The sequence below is a fragment of the Saccoglossus kowalevskii genome, chromosome 9, assembly GCF_978046115.1.
Source record: "Saccoglossus kowalevskii chromosome 9, keSacKowa6.1, whole genome shotgun sequence".
NCBI lineage: Eukaryota > Metazoa > Hemichordata > Enteropneusta > Harrimaniidae > Saccoglossus > Saccoglossus kowalevskii.
The window spans coordinates 14,631,566-14,652,658 of NC_140649.1; the positions used below are offsets into that span (position 1 = coordinate 14,631,566).

General features: G+C 34.9%; 1 protein-coding gene and 1 long non-coding RNA gene across 2 annotated transcripts in view; one reads left to right on the forward strand and one right to left on the reverse strand.

The window, feature by feature from the left end:
- LOC100376181 (spindle assembly abnormal protein 6 homolog) overlaps positions 1 to 21,093 on the reverse strand; it is a 28,357-nt gene that overhangs the window by 5,460 nt on the left and 1,804 nt on the right. The window contains exons 2-15 of the mRNA XM_085503187.1: positions 20,008 to 20,071; positions 19,270 to 19,349; positions 15,281 to 15,385; positions 13,108 to 13,276; positions 12,276 to 12,353; positions 10,931 to 11,050; positions 9,323 to 9,439; positions 7,954 to 8,028; positions 7,224 to 7,418; positions 6,401 to 6,490; positions 4,348 to 4,401; positions 2,033 to 2,158; positions 629 to 710; positions 388 to 509 (exon numbers count right to left, since the gene is read on the reverse strand). Of these exons, the coding sequence (XP_085359313.1) occupies positions 388 to 509; positions 629 to 710; positions 2,033 to 2,158; positions 4,348 to 4,401; positions 6,401 to 6,490; positions 7,224 to 7,418; positions 7,954 to 8,028; positions 9,323 to 9,439; positions 10,931 to 11,050; positions 12,276 to 12,353; positions 13,108 to 13,276; positions 15,281 to 15,385; positions 19,270 to 19,349; positions 20,008 to 20,071 (1,477 nt within the window). The remainder of the gene's footprint in view (positions 1 to 387; positions 510 to 628; positions 711 to 2,032; positions 2,159 to 4,347; positions 4,402 to 6,400; positions 6,491 to 7,223; positions 7,419 to 7,953; positions 8,029 to 9,322; positions 9,440 to 10,930; positions 11,051 to 12,275; positions 12,354 to 13,107; positions 13,277 to 15,280; positions 15,386 to 19,269; positions 19,350 to 20,007; positions 20,072 to 21,093) is intronic.
- LOC146738364 (uncharacterized) lies at positions 17,018 to 18,936 on the forward strand. The gene is made up of 2 exons (XR_014930550.1): positions 17,018 to 17,411; positions 18,624 to 18,936. It is a non-coding gene; the product is annotated as an uncharacterized LOC146738364 (long non-coding RNA).

Sequence of the window (21,093 nt, forward strand, 5' to 3'; positions counted from 1 at the left end):
TTTGCTCACATCTTAGTAGAGCAAAACTGAGCACAGCATTGAAGAAGTACAAGATTAAAAAAAAAATATCGGTATAGTCTTTTTTTTCACAAAAAAAAAAGTTTGGTTGTAAAACAGAAAATCTGATGTCTGATTCTATTTTTTAAAAATGTGACATGTTAAATTTCACCAGATTTATATATAATAGTTTGATCAGATAAATTGTGTAGACACTTATTTTCCTGTCTGATAATGCAGATTGGTGCGCTAAATCTGATTACGTAATCCAGATTTAGAAACATGATAGCAATATGGACATTGTGTATACATAGACATTAAAAACAATAACACCAAAAATTAAATTTAGTTTTGGTCTAGTGAGTCAGTTTTATTTATTACAAAACTTACCATTGATGGATTAACGATGGGTTTAAAAGAACTAGTTGTGGTGGTACTTGGAGGCATCTCAAATGTACCATGACGCTGCGTTAACTGTGCTTCATTCACTTGTTTATTCAGCCAGTTGATGACTGTGGTAGAACAGAAATAATATCATGTAATTATTCTTTGACACATGAATGCTCTAAGAATTCTTCAATTTCAATGAATTAATGGTAAAGCTTAGCAGATTCTAAAGAAATATTATTACCATTTTCATTTGTCTTCAGTAGTTGTTTACTCTCTTCTAGTTTCTGCATGGTGTTTTCTAAAGATTCGGTTAATTTCTTGTTCTGTTGAAATTACAAATAAAACTATAGATATTATAATAATCATATGGCAATATGGTAGTGGATGTAGCACCCATAGTCAATAGACCAGATTCCTATCAAAGTTTCAACACTAAACAGAGGTCATCTACACCTACCCTGGATAAGTGTGCCACTGGGTGAGATTCTTAAAGGGCGGTGGTCATCGCGCAGCGTGTTTAAATTTCATGCAAACGAACAATGTATTTTACATGCGTTGTGTACGTCGCTATGAGTCCTATATTGAACAGGATAGGGCATTATGATCACCGACCTTTTTATGGTTTTTTCAAGTGTGTGAATTACAATTATTCCAAATAAAAACATTAGACCAATCTACCAAAAAATAATGAAATGCCATCCAGGACACATCAAAAACGTTCAGAAAAGTATGTATTCTTGTTTCTCAAAAATCTATGCTGCAAGTTCATTGTTTACAATAATTTAGATGGAAACAAAAAAATATGACACAGGGTCAAGTAGTTAGCCAATTATATATTTGAATTCATGCATCAGGACATTCATGGCATCCATATATGGTGGCCATGAACTCAAAGATTCATTTTACATTTATCACTGGTACGATGAGTTTTGATTTCTGACTATGGACCAGTACATGGTGATTAAATGGCGAATATAATTTAATGAACACAACACGTAATCAATGTACATCAAAATTTACAACTCTTAAGGAACACTTCCCTAACTGATTTCCATGTAGTGTTATGCATAAAAAATTAATTAAATTAAAGGGAAACAATTTTAAATTATTTAAATTATAAGATGAATTAATAGGTTACATTTAAAAGTGGGAGGGATGTCACCTGCGTACACATGGGAATTGAGTCCCAAGCGACGATAACAACATACACTAAAAATGCAAAGGCTCGTGGGTTGACGCTCGTTTGTAAACAATGAAGCGCTATGGCCAACTGACGCATGAGCAGATGGCAACTCCCCCGCTTTAATAATTAATTTTGTTTTTTAAAGAACTTGGTGTGCGAATTCACAATTTTCACTGTAGTTAGCAGCGTCAACCTTTAACTGGTACATAATGACAGTCGTTCCCAATGCATAAAGTGTACAGACCGCTGTCTATAACCTTTTGAGGACCAAAGTCACTATTTACAAGAAAAACTATTGTTCATAAATGTTTTCAATAACTTTGATCAAGAAGTGTATCTGATAGAAAATCTGTCCATTTTATCCGTAATTATCAAAAAAAGGCAAAATGTTGCACAAAATTTAGGCGAGTAAAATTATGCCATTTGAAGGGTAAATATACAAGTTACAAAATAAAAACACACCTCTTCTTCTTTGGTTTTAAAATCCACTTTCAATGCAGATAATTCTTCACTGTGTTTGCGTACTTGTTGTTCCTTCTCATTAAGTAACTTCTCTTGTTGAGTGGTCACTGAATTCTTCAACTTCATCTGAAATAATAATAAAATAAAAAAATTATATTTGAAATTATCTGTCAAGTTTCATTTTTCCTGTATTAGAAATACACACAACCCTGACACAGATATCTCAATATCCACTCATCCGATGTCAATGAAACTTGATACATTGGTGCTCTGGGGTAATCCATTGTGCATATTAATAAACCAACTATATAAATTTGCCAATTTTAGTTGTCTGATATCTCGAGTAACAGATTGCAACGAAACTTTGTACATAGATGCTCTTGGGTAATCTACAGATGTGATTAAGTTTTGGGTTGAAATAAATTAGGCAATTTTCTAATATCTCAAAAACACTCACTTGGGTTTGGAGATTATTATCAAATTATGGAATTATTTTCACACCAAATTTATGTGCATACATATATTGATACAATAAATGACTTAGTAAATATAAAAAAAAAGGTTCTCAATTATTACGGACATTTATTCTGACTTGAAATCGTGAATGCTTGGATAATGCTTACAAGCAACAAGAAGATAAATGTAAGACCAGGGTTGATTAATTTTGCTGCATTGTACCCGAGTTCTGCACATAAACTAATTTACAGCAACCTCGCATGCAACATAGCTACTTACTGCAAAATACCTTATTTTGACTGAAGTGATAATTTAGTGAAAATAAAATCCAGCGAATAGACCTTTTTTTCTTTCTTATATTTTATATTCAACTCGTCAAGAAATAGGTGAAAATAAATTTCATACAAAAAAGGCAAAATGTCTTTTCAGCTAAAATTAATTCCAGCTGAAACAAATTATTTGACAGTACATTGTATAAAGCCCAGAAAACAAATATTCATGTATATCACTCGCATCAATTAAAAATTTGCAAATTTTATTTTCAAATATTTTTAGTACGAATTTCTGAAAAATCAGGAAAATGTACTGGGTAGTTTTCATGAAAAATCATTAAAAAAATAAAAAGGCCTTCCACGTTTAATGATTTTAGAAATACAATTGACCAGAATTTAAAAAAAAAATTCTCTGGTAATTATACATAATTTACCAAAGAAACTTGAGCAATGTTTTCGCTAATCACCATAGGTAAAGTGAAGTAATGTTTACTGTGCAGACAGCAATATACATCATACAAATTCCATCTCAGAGGTTGGTGAACCCAACTCCCACATCTCCCAGTCAATTACCATGCACAATACGGTTATACAAAGGTAAGACTTGAGAAATCTAAATGATTAATTGTTTGATTTGAATAGTAAATCACTCTGCCAGTCTAATGTAACTATGACAATGTACTGTATACAGACTCTTGAAAGCTTGGATTTTAGGAGAATTTACGTGTACAATTACTCGACAGTTGCACAGTTCTTCAGTAATTAGTTCAGGGAAGGTGGGAGTTTCTGATTGAGCAGGTGCATGTTACGTTTGTGCTATGTGCGTAAGTACATGTAACTATACAATGAGAATGTGGTAATGTATATTGCTATCAGCAATAAATATTAGGCTTGGGAAAAGAAATATTTTCTAGTTAATTTTTATTTCAGAATTTTAATTAAATTTGTGCTTTTATTTCAATTTTGTAGTTTTCTCCAAAATTCTGACATGCATATTTTTCAACTGACGTGTACAATAATCAGAAACATGAATATTCAGGTGGAGGGGGGTGGCTAACAATACTCTCCCAGTACTATTGAAAACACTGCTGCTAGTAGTGTCTAGATAGATGCAGGACAACCTTGGGGAAAACAAGATAATATTTACTGCCTAGACAGCACTATACATTACCGATACAAATGCCAACGCAGGGTTCTGTAAACCCAAATCCTAATCAACTACATGTACAAAGCACAATACAATTAAAGAGACACAAAGGTAAGAGTTTAAGACATCACCCAAAGAAATCTAAACTAGCAAGGCATGCTTACAATACTAATAAAAATTTGTGAAATGACAGCAATTTACAATACTGTAAAATACTTTATTTTACCTGGAATTTGTTTTCGTGGACAATTTTTGAGTGTTCTCCCCTGATTTTTGACAAGTTGGAGGCAAATAGAGGGAAAAAAAGTATATTCACTGGATTTTATTTTCACTGAATCATTCCTTCAGCGAAAATGAAGTATTTCACAGTATTAAAAATGCTGCTAGGATGCAGCAAACTTTTGTAAACCAGGTCAGCCACATGATAGCACACCTCTTACCTTAGCCATTGATGCTTTCAGTTCACCTTGTAAACGTTTAATAATTTCATTACCCTAAAAACAGAACACAGAATATCACTTTAGTAATCACAAAGCAATCATTGCTCTAATCAACACACCACACTGTAGTTTGACCTTTCAAGAGCAACACATACTATACATGAACGAGCCATATGTTTTCAAATTAGCTTAAGACATTTGGAAAATTTGGCAACAAGAGTTAGGGTACATTTCTAATTATTTGCCATATTGTAGGTGTAAAACAAAACCGGTCACTGGTAGCATAGTGGTTGGCGCATCAGACTCATGATTGGTAGACCCAAGTTCAAACCCACTTTAGGCTGAACATCAAAAGGGTCGACCCCTACCCTGGGTGAGTGCGCCACAGACTCAATGGGAAGGCCAATTCCACTGGCCGAGATTCATTCACTAACGAATGCGACTTTGGGGGAACCTTGGTTAAGGTCCGCAGGTGCTTGTGTTCGACCGGGCCTGGTTGACGCCAGGATAGCGCATAACAAATTGCCATTTGACAGAGAGATGGCCACACAGCCCAGTCATGCAGTCCCAAACATGAATATGACTTCTGTGGCAAAATGCACTAGGTGTCGTCACTAGCACTTGCAATTTGCACATAAAAAAAAAGTTAGGAGAGACAACAGTGACACTGAATGTCCGGAACTGTCGCCTGGCACAAAAAATATTTAAAAAAAAAAAAGGTGTAAAACAGTAAATTTAACAAAAAACACTTGGACCCTTTGGCTGAAAAAAAATTAAGACATTTTTTTAATAAATACCAGCTGATGACCGATGAGCATCTGAATCACAAACATACCTTAGTCACCTTACACAAAAGAAACATGCAAACATTTTTTCTTCTTCAAATTTTAAAGATCAAGCTAGTCTAAAATTAACAAAATTATAGAAAATAGTGGGGATGACATTCAAATGGTTACATTGATATACCAGTGTCTGTGGTTTACTTGTAAGAATCAACACTTAAAAATAAAAGTGGGTTATTCAAAAATAAAGAGGAAAGTGGGTCACTCAGAAAAAAGGGGAAGGTGAACCTAAAAAAATGAAGGAGAGGGTAGGTGTTCAGAAATGAAGGAGAGGGTAGGTGTTCAGAAATGAAGGAGAGGGTAGGTGTTCAGAAATGAAGGAGAGGGTAGGTGTTCAGAAATGAAGGAGAGGGTAGGTGTTCAGAAATGAAGCAGATGGTAGGTGTTCAGAAATGAAGCAGATGGTAGGTGTTCAGAAATGAAGAAGAGGGTAGGTGTTCAGAAATGAAGAAGAGGGTAGGTGTTCAGAAATGAAGAAGAGGGTAGGTGTTCAGAAATGAAGGAGAGGGTAGGTGTTCAGAAATGAAGGAGAGGGTAGGTGTTCAGAAATGAAGGAGAGGGTAGGTGTTCAGAAATGAAGGAAAAGGTAGGTGTTCAGAAATGAAGGAAAAGGTAGGTGTTCAGAAATGAAGGAGATGGTAGTCTTCAGAAATGAAGGAGAGGGTGAGTCTCAAGAAATAAAGAAGGTATGATGCGTCTCAAGAAATGAAGGGAAGGGTGGGACCCTTAGAAATTAAGAACTAAGAAGAAGAGGGTGGTTTCTTCAGAAATAAAGAAAAGAATGGGTCTCAAGAAATAAAGAAGGCAGGGTGGGGTCTCAAGAAATGAAGGGAAGGGTGGGTGCCTCAGAAATAATGAAGATGGGTCCCAAGAAATAAAAGAGAAAGGGTGGGGTCTCAAGAAATGAAGAAGAAAGGGTGGGGTCTTATGAAATGAAGGAAAAGGGAAGGGTCTCAAGAAATAAAGAAAAGGATGGAGGAGTCTAAAAAAATTAAGGAAAGGGTGGGGTCTCAAGAAATGAAGGAGAGGGTGGGGTCTCAAGAAATGAAGGGAAGGGTGGGGTCTCAAGAAATGAAGGGAAGGGTGGGGTCTCAAGAAATGAAGGGAAGGGTGGGTCCCTCAGAAATGAAGGGAAGGGTGGGTCCCTCAGAAATGAAGGGAAGGGTGGGTACGCCAACAATCACAGTGGTCATTAATGGTGCAACCCTTACCTTTCTGACTTCTTCTGAGGATGCTTTGACTGTTTTTTCCATTTTATGAAGATGTGATTCCCTTTGGTTAATGGTTTCTTCTAATTTTCTCTATTGAAAAAAATAACAATGTGTTAATTAACTTATTCACTGTATCCTGCAGTGTTGGACCATTCAAATTATTTTACTTCAACTTGTTCTTATTTTCTTTTGATATATTGTAAAATATTTTATTTCAGCAGGAATTAATTTATTTTCACTGATTTTCATTAGATTTTATTTTCACAGATTCATCCCTTCAGCGATAATAACGAAAATAAAGTACAATTTTGGATTAAATTATTGCCATGATTCTGTGTGTATGTTATGATGTGGGGAAAAAATATTTCATTCTAGTCTGACTGAAGTGATGAAACAATATTGTTTTCATTTGCACACTATTTATACTTTACACAATTGTCTGGGAAAAAAATACTCTGTCGTTAAAACGCAGCTACACTATGAAGCGAACCACCAAAAAACAGCTTTTATTATATTATTTTCTCCTCATTTCTGATTTTTTAAATTAAAGACATGCCTAATTCAAAAAGTGCAGGCTGATCTGCAACAATTTTTTTTTTTTTTATCTAACACAAGCAGCGTAATTCAAAGCACTATGACATGTACACCGTAAAACGCAAAATTTTTGCTACTAGGAAGTTTTGAATAATTTGATGACATTTATGAAAACAATTTTTTTTTAAATTGCTGACACTTAGTGCTACAAAATTTCCAGATATTTTATTGATTCACAAAATTTGACAAAAAATCTATCACTCGTGAAAATTAAAGACATTTACAGTACCTTCTGTTCCTGTATTGATTCCATGACATCATTTGTCCGGGTTATAACCTGGTCCTTATCTTTTGTCTCTTGCTCCAAAACAGCAACTCGCATACGTAACTGATTCATAGTTTTATCTCTGTCATGGCATTCGCTATCTAGGTTGGTGTTCTGACGCCGTATATTCTGCAGATCTGTCTTCACACTATTCAGTTCCTATTATAACAGGAAACAACACATGTACATTTTATGATATAAAGATCTGATCAATGTTTATGATGAATTTCTTCAGGGGTTGGCAGAAACAAACTAAGGAAGGTAATTCTTTTTTTCTACATAGACAGTATTGCACATGTCGGCACATCAGAGTTTGAGAAGTATTTCTGTATTACATTAACTATGTTATGATTGTAGAAATTATTTCACTAAAGCAGGGATAAAGATTGAGAGAAATGCAGGGTCCTACATGTAGATAGAAACATTTTGACAGTCAACAACACATGGAGCCCTGACAGATACAAAATAAGGTACATGTATAGGGCAGTATAGATTTATTCTTTGTAAAAAAAAAGATTTTGTAAAGCTTGAGCATTCAGACAAAAATGCATGTGATAGTGGATATGTAGACAGGAAAGTTGGCTCTTTGGCAAGTAAAACTAAGAGACTGGGGCATACTCTAGGTGGGCCATGCTTTCCCTATTTCGTTTCGTGACAGTGAAATCAGCAAATGAACAAATTGTTTATTTCTTACCTCATCCAATCCACAATTCTTAGCTTGTAGTTCTCTAATTGTTGCTTCTGACCTGTACTTTATGTCAGTCAATTCCTGAAATTTGATATAAATAATAATTGCAATGAAACGCTATATAAATACATCATAGATTTGTTGTATACAAATGTAACATAAGAATTATTATTATACATCTGTCACCGTAATGCCATAAGTTACAGCGTACTGTAATTTTACGGGGTATTTTCATCCCACCATATAAAGAAATGCGAATTTCAAAAACGGAATGATTACGTGTGTATTCCACACAAAGAAGTTCGCAAATTCTGTTGTAAACTTTTTGGATTTCGGCATTCCCATGATGTATCCTTGGAAGGAAAAGATGTATAATAATAAGGTTATTACGAGAATACCTTAAAGCATGCACTCAGACAGTAATGCAGCACGTCGGTCAATACTCCAGCTGTACTGTCTTTGTGCATACTTTGAGGTTTTCTCGTAATAACCTCATAATATAGCATGTTTGGTAAGTACATTGTACATGCAAATAAAAGTACACTTTTCATGACAATTTCAAAATAAGAATAACAAAAATTGGGGGAAAAAAATTGTTTTCTGTACCTTAGAGAGCATTGATGATCAAACATGCTTAATAGATTAATGGAAAGGTAGGGAGGGGGGTCGAAGATGATTTCAATTACTGTGTGTAATAATCACACAGTAACAGTTTAACCCTTTAGGTATCAAAGTCAACCTCAGGAACCATCCATAAAATAAGTTCTACTTATAGTCTGCTCTTTTCTACACAAATTGATGCGAAATTTTTACATCAAAACTAGTAGCCATGTCACATTTTGTCTGTTTGGTCCAAAATTAATTGAAAATTTATTGAAAATGGGAATGAATTTACGCAAATTGAAGCAAAAAAAATTAGGTGCTCAAGGGATTACCATATTTCATTACATTTATTATGTGCTTGCATATTTTAATTTACGAGGCAAGGGGAATGGGTTAATGTCCAACAAAGTGATGATGTTTGTGTGTTTGTGTTTTATTTATCCACTGCCCTTTAAAGGCAGACATTGTAGTTAACACTTGTGTTTCCACTTACAAATTATTAGAAGGACCAGGAAAACCATTGTCATCACCAGTTCCCTCTTTTTATCACAAATTCACAAAATAGTCCAATTTATAGTCTGCACTTTCCTGCAGAAGATTGGGACAAAAAATAGCCAATCTTTTGTGGTAAAAACTGAAAATTGACTCAAATTTTGACTGTTTGCTCTAAAATTAGGGTTCATTTCCAGAAATATTGAAGAATATGAGCAAAAAGTGCAGAAAAATTTGGGCAAAAAATTCTGATGGTGAAAAAGTTAATAGTTAATAATACCTTATTTGTAGACTCTAGGACTGCAAGTCTTCCTTCCAACTGTTCTAATATCCTTTGATGTTTCTCACTGGTATTTTTTCTTTCTTGCTCATATTTATTCTGAAGTTCTGTTTGGATCTGAAGGTTGACGCATGTTTTATTATTCATGTTAATATTGATCAATGAAGGGAGGGGTTTCAAAGTTGTGATGCAGTTTTCATGTGAGAATGTATTCTATTGACAATGAATTAGTACAGTGCAAACTACTCAAACCAACGTATTTCAATAAATGTGTGGTTAAGCGTACACTTTTTTTTTTTAAATGTAATTCTGGGCACATTGTTTTGCTGTGACTGCAAGAAAGAACAGGGTTCATAGCACCAAGAGCCAAATGATTTCCAAGCCTTTTCCAGACCTTTTCTCAATGATTTTCCAAGACATTTTGAACCTTAATTCAGGCCAACACAACTAGAAGGGCAGAACTTGGAAAGAAAACACTCTATGCAGAGAAAACGGGCCTTTCTAAAATGAATTACCGGTAATAACTATGAAGAAATTTAAAGACTTTTTTTTATTTTTTCTGTAATTTAACTCAAAGACTTTCCAGACCTCAAAAAATCCAAAAACTTTCAAAGGATTTTCCCAACGATACGGACCCTGAAAAATGGCACGGCACTGTTGCAGTATGAGACACTATTTTGCTAACAAAATAGTCACATTACACAAAGTGTTGCCACAGGAAGCAATGGCCACATTGTGAGCAATATAGCTATATCATTAGCAAACCGATGTCTCATACTACAATTATGCTGTTCCATTCTTTCTTGCAGTCACAGAAAAAATCGCAAAGGAATTTTCTAATTGAACGGGTAATGTTTTACTTTTCCTCATGGAATGCTATGTATTAACTGCGTAATGCACACACAGTAATATTACATCATCTAAACAAAATTTGATTCATGACCCTAATCATTCTTTTTTTACATACATGTATGTTGCCTTGTTTAGCAATGAACAATCTAATCGCAAAATGTTAAACAAATCTAAAGACATTCATGCAATTGTTTTTTGCAATTTGAAAAAAACTAACATCAGTTTTTGTTCACACTGTAAATGAGAATGAACGCAACTTGCTATATCATGTAAAGTGCATGTTCACTGAACGACAATCCTGTTTTGGCTAATCTCCCTCTGAGTTTACTAAGTTTCCTGTATTAATGCTAAAATATGCATGTCCCAGCAATGCATGAATGTATATCATAGAGGAAACGGCTTTCTACGATACGCACCGGATCAGTTAACAGCGAACGAAACCACGCTGTTGATTAGTTACTGTCCTTCCCTGATCACATCCCACAACCAACGTAATGACAAAGATCTTGCCTTCAACTGTTTTCCCACAGACCCTAATCATTGTACACCATAAATTCAGACTCAAATTCATGTCAATATTATTGTAGTAAAATGTCTGTTATGTTACTTTCCGCGATTTAACATTTGAGACCCTGGGCTCATGATCGGGAAAGTACAGTATTATCGTAACAAAGACAAAGCAAACTCTCAAGAAGAGTTCTGCAGTTTGACAAACCTGACAGAAATAAAGATATTTTGATGTGATATCAATCTTACTTGTAATGTTTTCTCTCTATGAGCAGTCACTTCCTGGGTATGTCTTGCAGTTAAATTACTGGCTTTAGAAGTCCACTCCGCTCGCATATTATCCAATTCAACAGTTCTTTCAGACAATGCCTGGTAAATACAAGTACATAACGCTATATGTAAGCTTCCAGATGTAGACATCATGGGTTTATCAACAAAATTCAGGGTGTGTAAATGAATGTATTTCGAGCACATCATTTCATTTTTGAGTACTTGTAATCTACAATCTACACACTATCAGAGGTTAAGAAGACCTCTACAACAAATAAATACATGTACTGTATGCAGGGATTTTTTTTAAACAAGGGAACAGAGGCACTGAGCCCTCATGCCTCTGGCAACCATAAAATTCTGAATGACCAGGGATCACATGAGGCCACAGTTGATGAGGCCACAGTCTTCAACTGTGGCCTATCTGATAGTAATTTTGGCCAAGGAAGCCATAGAATGCTCCATTTTAATTTAGAATTATCAAAAACTCCACACCCTGGTAGGGAGAACTCTATCTCCCACACTTGGTGGCACCGCTGAATTGCAGTGCTCCCTCTTGCATTTTTTTTCTGGAAAAACCCCTGCTGTATGTGTAAAATTAGAAGCAGTGGCTTCTATTAAAATGGGACAACGCAACAGAGGGGATGTTGCTTGTATTAGAACATCTACACATATGAGAAATTATGATTTTTTGGTTCTCAATTGTTCAAAAAGAATGGGTGCGACTTCTATTAGGGATGCAGCTTCTAATATAGATTTTACGGTAGTAGCAAATCACTATACGTAAATGACAAATACAATACACTCAACTGTTGGTTCACATTCACTTCTAACAGAGCAAATACGGTAAGTGTGGTTGGTTCTGCTTAAGAGCAGTATGCCGAGAGTTTCTCTTATGTCCAGATGACTGACAGTGCTTACAATATCATTTTCAATAAAATTTACTGTTAACATGTTAATATTGAGGCAAATGTTTATTAAAATGATTGCCACTGGTTGATTTTCGCTGCTAGAAATTTTCACTATTTGTAGATCTTATGGGCCTTTGTAAAAACAAAAATTCTGCAGTTCAAGTAAAGGAGTTGAATGACAAGCTGATGTTAAAGCGAGAGGGTCGTCACCTGCGCGCACACGGGAGGGAATTCAGTCCCAATTGATGATAACACACGCTAAAAACGCCAAGGCTCATGGGTAGACGCTTGTTTGTAAAGAATGACATGATATGGCCATCTGATGCATGGGCAGGTGACGCTTTAAGCAGTTATTTGCTTTTGGTACAGTTCAGAATGAGTGATCTTATGGAAAAAAAAAAGAATATATGCACCTCTTGTGTTTGCTTCAATCGATGATTGAGTTCGCTCTCAGTTGCAGCTAATCTGTTTTGAAGAGCAGATTTTTCATCCTGTGAAGAAAAAATCAAATTGGATGTAATTTCAACTTAAAAATCACTTTGAAACATTAGAATGCAACTTGCATGAATCAAAGTTAGCACACCTGAAATAAAATAAAATAAAATAAAATTCAAGGACTTTTCAAGACTTTTTGCAGACATTTTCCAGGAGAATTGGTCATTTCTTGGTAATTTTGTCGGAATATTTGTTTTCAATTTATCAGTGATTTCAATAAACCATTTTGCGACAGAAATGGCTTTTTATGCGGATTATTCATTTTCCAGGACACCTTTCAATTCCCAGAACTTTCCAAGTATATCCCAGGACCACAATAACCATGACAAATGCACCTCAGATTGTCCAATTTCACTAAGAAACATGGGATCCTCACAAAGTTTCACAATATTAAGGTTCTAAAGAAACACTGCCCACGTCTTATTGCAGTCACATAAATACTGTAAAACATGTCTTTTTCGCGAGCATGTCTTTTTCGCGAATTTAGCGAGAGAACTGAATCGCTAATTCAAGATGTAGTTAATGACTTTATTAACAATTCAAAATGGCCGCCAAACAAAGAAATCAACAATGACAAGAGAGATTCGCTAAATCAACATTTCACTATTACGACATTTTACCACAATTTGCTAAAATTGCATGCCCCTTTTTTAACATGTTTTTACAGTAATCAAGACAACACTAAGAACTAAGATTAAACATTTTATTGAAGGAATATATTATATTACTAAGAGAATATAGCTTCCATACCTTGAGTTGTTTGAGACAAGCAGCTAAGTATTTCTTGACATCAGCGTCATTACCAGGTACAAATTTCAATGAAAGATGGGTTAGATGTTTGAATGGATTAGTCTCTATAACATTTAAATGGGATAATCCTCTCTCTATTCCACCAGATGTTATCAGTTGAAGAAGAAATCTGAAACGAGAACATTTTCAACGCATAATTCTGCATATTATAATAATTGTAGTTATTCTACATCAGACGCCGGAAACAATAGTAATCATTAGTCCGAGAAATGTAGAATTGAAGTATTGAATGTTTTCCTTATTAGTGATGTAGCGTGTGACGGAAATAGAATCCGGTGACTGAACAGGAATGTTTTTTGTTGTTGTTCTCTCATTAAATTATTATAATATATAAGGTTATCACAATAATATGGCAAAGTATGCATGAATGCAGTATGACAATTGTATCAACCAACGTGTAGCAAAGGTTCGTGTGGTTTCCGTACTGGCAGAGTAATAACCTCATGATATTCAAGTGATGTATAACCTACAATATGAGGCAAACTTCGTGTTAATTGAAACATTACATTATTCTTTGTTGTTTTCAATTTTGCTTTCAATCATCGGAAAGCAAGAACACACATTGAATATCCCATTATATTCGACAAATAAACAATGGAATGTACATTTGTGATCAAATGATTCACTGTGTTCAATAACGCATGTAAACTACAAAAAAACCCACTATTTTCATGTTCCACGCAATTGCTTTGCTCACAATCAAACTTAATTTTAAGTTAAAAATCTAAATCCATAGATGCCATTTAAAAATGGTTTTGTTTCTCCATTGTATTTGAATCTTAGAATATGAGCAGTTTTTACCGTAGTCTAGTTACAAGTTTGTCTACAAATTCGTTACAAAAGTTTTCTACAGTTGTAATATTACGATGTCCAGACAATGTTCATTTCTATGGCCACAATGGGATATTCCTTTTCAACATACCGTACTCGACCGCGTAAACGCCCAGGGGCCTCAACTCAGAAAATCACGATTTTTTAGGGGTGGGCGCTTACCTGAGCATCCCCCTCGAAAAAGAGTGCAAATGAAAAATTTGATTCATCAAGTGACAGATTACGTCTTTGGGGGAAAATCGAATTACGAAATTAGTTAAATCGTCATTGATTTTCACAATGAAATGAACAGAAATGATCAAAAAAAATATGCACATTTACAATATTAATTACGTACCATCAGAATTTACGAAATTAAAAACATTTGAGTCTGTTGGAACACAGTCAAAATTGTCATATTATCTCCACTGACGAAGGTGTTGGATCGTACGCAAACTCTCGATGAAAATCACTTTCCGCCATGATGCATTTGCAGATTTGACCTGCAGCAGCATACTTTGATCTAATGGGTCAAGTTGGTTATTAACCAATCAGAATGCTGTGTTGTACTGGCGCAATTCTTCGTAAAAATTTCCGAAGACTTTCCGGTAACGCAATGCGGAAGTGAATTATCGATGTCGAAGTACGATCTGTTGGAATTGATTTCAGCGAATAAACGACATGGTTTTTCTAAAAAACTAATAACTAGCCATTTTTGAGAAGTAAACTGAATATGGCATGAAATATTTACCGCATTTTATTTGCATTAACAGGTCATTGTCGAGGCGTAGTTTACGCACGGTTACTGTGTTCTACACATTCACAACATGTTCACAGCGGTCGATATCCACGCTGTATCATATAAAAACGATTACTAAGATTCGTTACGCAAGACCAAGTTTTAAATTACCGGTAGTTGCATTTTGAAGGGGTGGGCGCTCTGCCGAATGTGACCCCAAATATAAAAATTGCGCAAAAGTGGGGGGTGGGCGCTTGCCCGGGCATGGGCGCTAACACGGTCGATTACGGTATATTTGTAATGTGTCACCGTTACGTGGGTATACAAAATGTATTGGAAATACCCAATATACAAAAGAAACTGACAGGAAAAACGATTTTTCATGAATACCGGTTAATTTTGGCACCCACTGACCAGGCAGCATACAATACAAAGGTGGATGAAAGGTAGTGAACCACGGGGAAACATCACACATGCCTCATTCCCTTCACCCATTTCCATAGCCACAACAGAATAATTTTGCCGCCCACTGCCAAGAATTATAAAACCAATTTTGGTACCTACTTTGGTGACTCTTTGGACTCCTCTTCAAGACACAACTGAAGGAGATCGATAAATTTTTGTGGAAATGCACTGAAATCTACCAGTAAACCCTGCTGTGCTTTTAAACTACAAAAAAAAAACATTACATCATGATTGAACAATAAGTTGCTAATAATTTGTAAAAGTATTTGAGGATTTGTCCGAAAATCATGAATTACTCCTGCCTATTAGAAACAGAGAACATGTGAGAATCCTTGTGTATAGTAACATTTCAAAAGTGTTAGCAAATGAAATTCTAACGGACAATCAAACAGAAATCAAGTTTCATGTGAATTGACATCATCAAATATTTCCCAGAAAAACGAATTTACTATAAAGTTTTATGAATGATCTTTAAGCAGCATGCTTCTCAAAGGTCAAAGCCAAACTACTAGTACATATAATAGAGAAAATAGCAAAGATAACACATTTTCTGCAGCAATGTAGAAATTTGTCAGTAGTCTGACAAAACCATGTTTAATTTAATGTACAATATAAGAAAAACAAGCAGCCTGTCGGCTGAGATAGCTCCGCTGTTAGCAATGCACATGGCAATTAAAGAACAGAAGATATCATTAGAAAATGAACAAATCTGAGAGGTCCACATGTAGTACCCATATGTATAATATATCAAAGCAATTGGACTTGCGGTTTTCAACAAGAAGTCGAAAATATCACTTTTTACCAAAAATTACAAAAATATTCACCAAAATTAGAGAATTAAAGATATCATTACAAAATAAACAAATCAGAGAGAATTCCACATGTAGTACCTATATATGCAATATCAAGGCAATTGGACTTGCGGTTTTCAACAAGAAGTCGAAAATATCACTTTTTACCAAAAATTACAAAAATATTCACCAAAATTAGAGAATTAAAGATCTCATTACAAAATGAACAAATCTGAGAGAGGTCCACATGTAGTACCTATATATGTAATATCAAAGCAATTGGACTTGCGGTTTTCAACAAGAAGTCGAAAATATCACTTTTTACCAAAAATGACAAAAATATTCACCAAAATTAGAGAATTAAAGATATCATTACAAAATGAACAAATCTGAGAGAGGTCCACCTATAGTACCTATATATGTAATATCAAAGCAATTGGACTTGCGGTTTTTAACAAGAAGTCGAAAATATCACTTTTTACTAAAAATGACAAAAATATTCACCAAAATTAGAGAATTGAAGATATCATCATGAAATGAACAAATCTGAGAGAGGTCTACCCAAGGTACATATACACCAAGTATCAAAGCATTCAGGCTTGTAGTTTTCAAGAAGAAGTCGAAAAAATAAAACATTGACACGGACGACGACGGACAATCACTCATATGATAAGCTCCGCTCGACAAAGTCGACAGCGGAGCTAAAAAGTATATTCACTGGATTTTATTTTCACTGAATCATTTCTTCAGCGAAAATTGATTCCACGCTAAAATAAATTATTTTACAGTATGTAGGTTTCTTTATTTTTCATAGATATATATATATATTCTTCGTTATAACTGTGGTTAACTTTGTTTTCCTTACATGTACATACACAAGAACAACAGTGTTCTCCCCAAAGCGTTTTAGCGTAGCGGGGCCGCTACTCCATTATTTATGCCGCTACTCTGAGAGATTGCCCGCTACTCTGTGGCATTTCCTGTTACTCTTTCTTTTAGCTTGTTAATACACGTGCGAATCTGTTAGTCAGCGTCATCAGCGTCCGGTACTGTGAGCCAAATCAGGTGTGAATGGAAACATGTCAGTGATTACGCAAAGACAATGGACTAATACAGCTTCGTACTTCGACAATAAACACTTTCGCCCTATTTAATTGGGGTAATAGCGAGTATTTTCTCAGTAGCATATTTGGCTGGAAGAAGCAACGATGTCAAACAGCAGAAATATTACGTTGTGGTTCCGCGTAGAACGCCCTGCTGGGCCCCTGGTTGCGAGCGATAAACCCACCAGCAACGCGGTCACCGGTACCCCTGTCGGCAGTGGTACTAAACGTGTCCAAGATGATGTTACAACGAAAAGTGCAAAAAAATAAACTCTAGATTTGATGCACAATGGACAACAAAATATACGTGGCTGAGAGAAACATCCGATGGCAAAGGTAAACAAGCAGCCTGTCGGCTGAGATAGCTCCGCTGTTAGCAATGCACATGGCATTTAAAGAACAGAAGATATCATTAGAAAATGAACAAATCTGAGAGAGGTCCACATGTAGTACCTATATATGTAATATCAAAGCAATTGGACTTGCGGTTTTCAACAAGAAGTCGAAAATATCACTTTTTACCAAAAATTACAAAAATATTCACCAAAATTAGAAAATTAAAGATATCATTACAAAAAGAACAAATCTGAGAGAGGTCCACATGTAGTACCTATATATGTAATATCAAAGCAATTGGACTTGCGGTTTTCAACAAGAAGTCGAAAATATCACTTTTTACCAAAAATTACAAAAATATTCACCAAAATTAGAGAATTGAAGATATCATTACAAAATGAACAAATCTGAGAGAGGTCCACATGTAGTACCTATATATGTAATATCAAAGCAATTGGACTTGCGGTTTTCAACAAGAAGTCCAAAATATCACTTTTTACCAAAAATGACAAAAATATTCACCAAAATTAGAGAATTAAAGATATCATTACAAAATGAACAAATCTGAGAGAGGTCCACATGTAGTACCTATATATGTAATATCAAAGCAATTGCGGTTTTCAACAAGAAGTCGAAAATATCACTTTTTACTAAAAATGACAAAAATATTCACCAAAATTAGAGAATTGAAGATATCATCATGAAATGAACAAATCTGAGAGAGGTCTACCCAAGGTACATATACACCAAGTATCAAAACATTCAGGCTTGTAGTTTTCAAGAAGAAGTCGAAAAAGTAAAACATTGACACGGACGACGACGACGGACGACGACGACGGACAATCACTCATATGATAAGCTCCGCTCGACAAAGTCGACAGCGGAGCTAAAAAAGTATTTATTTGTAGCGTTTTACTTGGAAGCGAGTTTTGACCTAGTTTAGTAAATTTTTGTATGGCTTCATTTTTTGCCGATCGTCGAAACATTTTTTTGGAAACGACCTTCTTTCTGGAAGTTCAAAAATTGTTGGCTACGATTTATCAAAGTAACTAATACTAGTATTGTGTTTTGAAATAGTTGGGTAAAGTTTATCGTGGCAATTTTTAAGTTTAGCGACTTTTCAAAATGGCGGCAATTTGTTTATTTTCGTGTTGATCGTGACGATATTTTTTAAATACAAGTATTGATTCGCTCCTATTTCTTATCTTTTAGGAATGCTGTGACACATATGTGGAAAATTCAACTTAAAAACATCCAGAAATAGTTCTTTGGTATGGAATTCTATGCCATGTATAACTATTACGAAATATGCTATCGATAAACACGCACACTCGGAGATGCACAAGAAGGCCATGTCATTTAATAGAAGTGGGAAGCAAAGAAAATCACGGCGTTCTCAAAAGCTGCAGATCACTGGGCTTCCATGAAAGTCTGAAGAATCAACATTACATAGAAATCACACAGCAGCAGATTCATTTAATCTTCTACATAAATTTGTTAAAAAATAAAGACACATTTTCATCCATGCAAGCCTGTCATTATTGTTTTCTTTATCTTCAGACAAATGCTAATGATATGTAAATTATATGCAAATTAGCCGCCACTCTGATACATTTTTCTGGGGAGAACACTGAACAATTTTTGCTGATATGAGTGTCATAAACCATGCTTAAAGTTGTTTACATTACCCAGATTTGTAAAGCTTTGAATTTCTGTAAAATCACATTCAAAGTCCAGCACAATTTTATATCAATAAAATTAAAAAAATAGTGTAGTTCGGGTTATAGAAATCACAACATTTTTTTATCTTGGCCTTACTTGAAAACAAAAATACTTATAATTCTGAGTGAGGAATTACCTTTGAAAATCTTCATCACCAATTGTTAATGAATACAGAAAAAAAGGATCAGTATCATCAGTAAGGCGAACTACTAGTTCCTATCGTATACAAGAGAACAAACATTATGATTGAGAATCAGGATTAGCATTTGAACTTGACAAAGTCAATTTCATCGATAGTTGCCATCTTAGGAAACATCTAAACATTAAAACTGACACACAGGAAATGCAAGTTGTTCGTAACTGACGCCAGCCGCCCAGTTTACTTTTGCCAACCAGCGTGCGAATGTCACAAATGCGACTCACTGACCGGCACTCGCCTGTGATCTGCTGCGATAACATTACCAACAGTTGTTTCATTAACAGGAACACATATTGTACATTTACTGTATTTTTAATAACAACTGCAGTGAACGTGGTTATTTTATCTTTGAGTGTGAATGACCAGTTCATTTTCACAAGCGCAAAAGACTACAGTTCAGTGTCTGATCTACATAATGTCAGTTTTTGTAGGTTTTGTACAATGTTTTACAAGCATAAAAGTTATCGTTTAACCCATTCCGAATTGAACCACTTGTGTTTCCTGAGCATTAGTTTCACATGTAATGAGCAACATCCTACTAGAGCCCAATTAAGTTTTCCTTTGGATATTAAGCAAGGAAGGGGCAATATGGAATTTTATAATGATGTACATTTTTCTAGCCCCCCTCCATACTTTCAAATGGCTAACCCCTTAAACTACAAATAAACCACCTACCTTTTTATGCAATGGCGTTGTTATGGAGTGCAGTTCAACTGTTATCTTAATGTGAACTCTTTTCCTGCAAAATAAAATATAAGATTTCATTGCAAATGATAAGTTGAAATAAATGAACAATTTGCATTTTTAAAGCTGCACTGAGATAAATGCAAGGCCCAAAAAAAACTTATGTTGCCCTCAAGTCAGAAAATTGAAAAAATAGGTCTTTCGGTCGGATTTTTTTTTTAAACTTGTGAAAACTAAGGGTATCGTAATAGCCAAGGTATATGGTAATCAATCAAACGCATGCTAGATATTAAACACAAAAATCGAAGTGTTTCTTTCAGTCGTTTGTATTTAAACACAGCAGATCAACCTGAGGTTCAAAGTCGCCACTTATCCCCCTGGGGACCAAACAACGGTCCGGGATCGTTAATTTTTAGAGGAAACACTTTTTTACTGATTAAAATGGTGAGTTTTTAATATTTGGGCCAGCACAAACTCCATGGCAAGATTCACTGCTGAACAATTCACCTCTTCTGCAGGCGAGACATTCATTTAAAAAAAAAGACACTTCAAAGATGTTCTGTATTCAGTAATTGTATTAATGAGAAGTATTTGTCCGAGCGACATGGGACGTAGGTATCACTCCAAGATCATTAGCATTTATTGGGGTATTTTGACAACTACGTGATGTATTTGAAGGTCTGAATTTGTATGAATTGTGGAGAAATTATCGTTTGAATTACGAAAAAAGAAGCAAATTTTTATGGACGCATGCACATTGGAACACTTTTTTTCTCTTGTTTTGTTTGTCTTGGTGTCTCTGTATTGTGGTTTTTATTTCTTATTCATTTTGCATCTTCTGTAGTTGTTGTAACCTTTTCCATTCCCTCAGGGGGATGCGTGTGTGAGAATAAATAAGTAAATAAAATACAAAAGCATTAGCAAGGAATTTTCAAGCACAATTGAATAGAAAACCAAAGTATCACCATTGTTAGAAGGTGCTGATACATTTCCAACAATTTGTACAGGTAAATTCAGACCATCAAAAACCACAAATGATTACCGGTAGTCACTAAACCCCAATAAAACACTATGGAT